At 37.8% G+C, this 6,140-nt stretch overlaps 1 protein-coding gene across 1 annotated transcript; it reads left to right on the top strand.

The window, feature by feature from the left end:
* The first annotated feature begins 548 nt into the window (after positions 1–548).
* LOC107825738 (transcription initiation factor IIB-2-like) lies at positions 549–5,160 on the top strand. The gene is made up of 7 exons (XM_016652643.2): positions 549–1,043; positions 2,004–2,028; positions 3,027–3,156; positions 3,238–3,368; positions 3,471–3,559; positions 4,384–4,460; positions 4,685–5,160. The coding sequence occupies exons 1-7, from the start codon at positions 697–699 to the stop codon at positions 4,822–4,824; spliced, it is 939 nt and encodes a 312-aa protein (XP_016508129.1). The 5' UTR covers positions 549–696; the 3' UTR covers positions 4,825–5,160.
* Positions 5,161–6,140: the final 980 nt, after the last annotated feature.

Below are 6,140 nucleotides of genomic sequence, written 5' to 3'. Positions count from 1 at the left end.
AATCAATACACTAAGGTTATTTTTTGTCTAAAAGTATGATAATTAAAGTTATACTCCAATTCTTTTATAAATTTCGACATCGCTTATAAAAATTCCTGCGTACGCACCTGATGCTAGGACAATGGGGAGGAGGAGCAACGAACCACACAATGGAAACAAGGAGACACAGCAGCTATTATCAACACCCTTATGTCGTTGTGATGATAGTTGCATTGGGAATACCACAAACAATGTTGCTACTACTAGTAATACCTTAGATTGTAATATGGTACAATTTGGGCACCAATATCTCTGTACGCATGGATTTTAATTAATGATATTTATCTTTTTTACCAAAAAAAATGTCGACTACTTAAACACTTCAGACAAGATTATTCAACAGTTAAGCTAATTGATTTTTTTTCAACCCCCATCAATTTTTTTCACCTGGCATAAAATTTTCCACGTTTTAGTTGCATGAATGAACTAATGTGGTCCCCACTCACGACCATCTTACCGATCCGCATCAGCGTTCCGATTTATAAATATCCGGTTGACCCCATTTTGTTCTCCACTTTACTCCTCCATTCCAACACACAGATTGTAGAGAGAGAATCAACTCCACAAACAACACATAATCCTTCTCTCTCTACCTCATCGATTTTGTTCCATTTTCAGGTTCAATCATAATCGGGTCTCGGGTCACAATTAACCCGAATGGGTGACGCGTACTGTTCGGACTGCAAACGGAACACGGAGGTGGTGTTTGACCACGCCGCCGGGGATACGGTTTGTTCGGAGTGTGGGCTTGTGCTGGAATCCCGGTCCATTGATGAGACTTCGGAGTGGCGTACGTTTGCTGATGATTCAGGTGATCATGACCCGAACCGTGTTGGAGGACCCGTTAACCCGTTGCTTGGTGATGTGGGCCTTTCTACTGTAATTTCTAAAGGGCCTAATGGGAGTAATGGGGATGGTTCTCTTGCTCGGTTGCAGAATCGAGGTGGCGATCCTGATCGTGCCCTCGTTATAGCTTTTAAGGCCATTGCCAATATGGCTGATAGGTAAATTAAGTGAACTTCCTAATCTTTTTTCCCTTCAAAAATTAGAGTAGTTTGATATGAGGAGAATTGCAAGTTGTAGTATTAGTTTTAGAATATTTAGGATTTAGTTGTTAAATAAATGAATTAAGCTAGTCAGATTGGGATGGAGTGAGTACTTTCATTTGGTTTTTGATTTCTTGGGTTTTCAGAGATAAAACCCTAGTGGGGTTTTCTTTGGAAGTTGAGAAATTGTAAGAAGATATTTTTTCTATGACTTTGGTGTCCGGTCCAACTTGCCTGTACACTGACCCCTGACTATTTCACCGGATTATAAGAAGACATTAGTATGATGGTTGATTAGACTTCAGCTATTGATAGCCTCCTTTTGGATGCTTGACATTATCCATTTACTCCAAAAAATTTGTAAACATACACCAAATCGCCAGAATACAATGCAATACAGAAACAGATGATATGAGGCTATCACTGCTTTTTACAAATATACATTTGCTGTGACTAGCGTAAGACATGCTTTATGCATAAAATGCCAAGTCAAATGGACCACTTTAGTGGCACCTTGTTTTTTTCTTATAACTGTAGTATCCGGGCAGCTAGTGTGCACCTCGACTAATTCCACAGGTACCAGCACCGGTAGTGGCACCTCATTTATTATAGAATTATCTAAGGCCAGGTCTAACCAGAACATTATGAAAAACTTACCAGAGGAGCAGCTAACCTTTTCTTCTGCTTTTTAGGTTTTGGAGGGAAGTCCATTGTGAGATGAGATGTGATATTAAAATTTGGTCGGTTTGCTGTTAACAATTCTTTCATTTATCATTGGCCTCCGATGGTTTGAGATCGCATTTGTTTTGCCTTATTTTCTAATTGCATTTGGATGGCTAACTAAGTGACTATAGTGGTTTCAGATACATATTGTTGGTATGCATCAACTGAACTAAATGTTTTTTTCCTTCTTTACAGGTTGAGCCTTGTTTCTACCATAAAGGTGTGTCCTGTTCTGTTAGATTTTTTTGTTTCTCTTTTTTTGCATCACAAATGGAGGCGATTTTAGAATTGCTGTTGCATGTTTGTTTAATCTCCGGTTCTTACAAGTTTGCTAAGAGTATCAGATTTTCACTTTACTAAATGAGCTTCACCTTGAACACAATACTTTATAAGGTGTTAGTAATTCTCATCTGGTAATCCAAGTCTTTCAAAACCTTTCACTGAAAGTTCAGGTGTCGTACTGCTATCTTTTTTCTAGTCTAGACTTCTCTGCTTGTTTGAAGAAGGTGACTTCCGCATGATAATATGATGATCTCTGCCTATGCGTACTATGATCTTGCATGCAATATTTTTTTACCCAAAGGCTAGGTGGCCTATGCAGCCACCACTGCCAGAATCCCCTGGGCATCTTTCGGAGGGAACTTTTCTTCCTTGGTGACGATCATCAGCCCATGATACTTTCTGTCATACTGTTGTATTATCCATGGAGATGGGAAGATTCAGTGACCCTTAATTTTTTTTTCTTTGGACTTGCCCCTTCCCATGCCACAATTGATAGACAATAGATATAACTAAGTAGCTTTACATGTCTCTGTCTCGTTACCATTGGTTCCTTAATTTCGGATTTCATATGCCTGAAGGAATATCATAATTGGTAAAAAAAGATGCAAGGCCTTTCTGCTGGTGGTAATGATGGATCCAGAGCAACATGGTCAATTGTTGTACTCTCCATATTCCCATGTTATGTGACGCTATGTGTTGTTTGTTGTCAAACATTTGAGTTTTAACCACAATGTAAATATATGGGAAGTGAAATTTATGGGTGAAGATTAAGGATCAACTGTAATACTCTTTTTATCCCTTCTATGGGAATCAATCTTTAGGTTTTACCTTTTCGAGTCTCTATGGTATTGGGACAAATTTGCTCCTTCGTTATGTAAGAGCTAGTCTTATCTCTTTTGTCATTTTAACATTCATCTTTTCCATAATCTTCTGTAGGACCGAGCAAGTGAGATATACAAAAGGCTGGAAGACCAGAAGTGTACGAGAGGAAGGAATCTGGACGCCTTGGTGGCTGCTTGTATCTACATTGCTTGCCGGCAAGAAGGCAAACCACGCACTGTAAAAGGTGTTGCCATGATGTCTGATTATGTAGATTAATGGTTTAGTTCTCTTTTTGAACTTCTCTGAACCTTTGGGTATTAACTAGAAATATGCTCAATGGCCAATGGAGCTACAAAGAAGGAAATTGGCCGAGCAAAAGAATTCATTGTGAAACAATTGAAGGTTGAAATGGGAGAATCAATGGAGATGGGGACTATACATGCTGGAGACTATCTGGTGAGTGAGACCAAGTGTTATGGTCTACTATTCTTTGTGAACACATTCAGTACACTATGAATGTTTGTATATTATCTGACATGGACAATGCATGAATGTCAGAGACGTTTCTGTTCTAACATTGGTATGAACCATGAAGAGATTAAGGCTGTCCAAGAAACTGTCAAGAAGTCAGAAGAGTTTGATATAAGGTAGGGGTACTTTTGGCTGCAGTTTATTGTTTAATCAAGTTCACAATATTAATTATTCGTGCCTTAGCCACAAGTAATTCTTAGTCTAGTATTAAGTCGTTTGTGGATATGAATGTAAAAATACAAATGTCTCTGGTTTTTGGCCTTTTGGTGCAACTTATAGGATGTATGGGATGAATACAGTATGTTAGATTTCATGAATTCACTACAGGAAACGATTTCAGTATAGATAGGAGCCCCTCTTTTTGTTTTCGCATTGGGGATTCTCAGACTTGTACCTACGGAGCACTTTCTTAGTGCTTTGCTGTTTATATCAATAATATAATACTTATTAGTAGTTATTTACCAGTTCGAGAAAATAAAAAATAATATAAGTTTCTAAGTGAAAACGCATTGGTTTTTGCGGTGGTGTGAGACTTCCGTCACATTTAGTGCAACCTCTTTTAATTATGAATTTGGCAAATTGCATTCTCTGCTGGAACTTGGAGAACAAGTTCTTGATAAATGAAACCTGCTGTCAGGTCTTTGCATAGTTGGAAGGGAGCTAGGGGCTTTTGTCAGCTGAGTCCGAGACTTGGGTTGAACTTTTTCCCCTCTTTCAAGACCACGTGAACAATGTTTAACGCTTTATTTTTAATGCGAAATATATGCAAGTCTCCATGAGTCCATTTTGGTAAGAACATTGGAGTTCTAAAACAGCCAACTTTAAAAAAAGGAGCAGGATGGGAAATGGGTGTCATCTCTCGGATCACTAGCCATAGACTTCTATATGTCTATCGTGTTAAATTAAATAACGATTTAAATGTTTATTCCTTGTTTTGCAGGAGGAGTCCTATATCAATTGCTGCAGCAATAATATACATGCTGACGCAGCTTACAGATTCAAAGAAACCTCTGCGAGGTTTGTGCATTTACCTTCTTTTTGGGAATCTTGGCAATATGTTTTGAATCTATTTGGTGCTTATATGGGAAAACCATGCTATATTTTTAACGCTTCTGATGATCTTATTTTTTATGTTTTCCACGTCGGCTAATGCTTGATCGGGATCTGCTGAATATGTTTTGTAAATCTTGGGTGTCTGTACTAGCTCTGTATTTGTGGTTTGACTGAGGTTGTACATGCAGATATCTCAATTGCAACCACAGTTGCAGAAGGGACTATCAAGAATGCATACAAGGATCTCTATCCCCATGCTGCGAAAATAATACCTGAATGGTATCTCAAGGATAAGGACCTTAAGAGCCTGTGCAGTCCCAAGGCATAAAACATTTTGTTTTATTGCATTATAGGAGCTGCTTATAGGGACTAAATCTTCAGGGAGTGCCAAGACTAGAGAACATCAGATATTGGAGTTATAAGGGGACTGTAGTGTAATATGTGATCCCTGGGTAATCAGATTTCTCATTTCCATTTGTCTTCCCTTCCCAGGAAACAGATAGGCTAATTTAATTGATATATGATGGGGCCATTGTTTCTCCAAATTTTGATGGCTATCTATTGTCATTGGCAATATTCTCGTCCCCTACTGATAAATTCCTCAGGGTGAGGGTCAGTGACATACAGTTTGAAACTCGGTGGATAATAGCACCTTATTTTTTCAGATTTTTGTCTATGGCAGAGTCTGAGTCCGTGACTAATCCACGTGTTGCAGTTTTACCACCAGACCAGAGCCCTAGGGCTTCTCTTCCTCATTAAATCCACTTATATTCGCCTTTAGCAATAATTCATAGTCGAAATAGTGCCAATTTGAGCAATTTATCTGAGAAAAAATGTGAAGCTAAATGGTAGTTAAGGGCATTGGCATTGACCCATGGGAGCACAAGGTCGTTTTCTTCAACCATTAAAATGTTTTGGATACTTCAATCATGTTAATTTCTGTATTGCTTGGAAGTATTTGCCATAATCTTGATTTCCTTGTTGCTGCAATATAAGAGGATCGTCTTGCCTAGTCCTTAATTTCAAGTTTTGTTTCTTGCATTTTCTAAATACTTCTTACAAATGCACAGATTTGAAATCTAATTTTTTTTGGAAATGTTGTACATAATACCGCATTATCCTAAAAATGTGCAAAATTAAGGTCCCTACATCGGGAGAGATCCCATCTAGTGAAAGTTGGTCCAGTATTGTTCAATATATAGACCTGTTTATGCCATGTGTCCACCCAACAATTTAATGGCTTAGATTCATTTTATTGTAAACAGTTAGAAAAGCTAAGGCAATTTTTAATTAAAGATGATAAGAAAATACAAAACTAACGGCGGCCGTGTATATCAACTTGCCTGCCATTTTATCTCTTTTCTTAAACACTACAATGCAACATTAGGGCCACTTTTGTTGGGTTTATTCGACTCGATAACTTTAATTTATTCGGTTTAGATAGAGAACTATAACTTCATTTTTTATTTTTAGGAAGTAAAGAATCTTGGACCAAAAACTAAATCAAAGTGCCTTCTTAAATTTAATTTTCTGAAAGATGAGTTGAAGCCAAGCAAGAAAAGTCTGTATGTCCGAACTCATAAGTGAAAAGGTTTAAAAACTAAAAGTATCAATATAAGAGGAGCTCTTGGATCTCATTATTTG

The sequence above is a fragment of the Nicotiana tabacum genome, chromosome 5, assembly GCF_000715075.1.
Source record: "Nicotiana tabacum cultivar K326 chromosome 5, ASM71507v2, whole genome shotgun sequence".
Classification (NCBI taxonomy): Eukaryota; Viridiplantae; Streptophyta; class Magnoliopsida; order Solanales; family Solanaceae; genus Nicotiana; species Nicotiana tabacum.
This window is presented reverse-complemented; position numbering and strand designations above follow the sequence as displayed.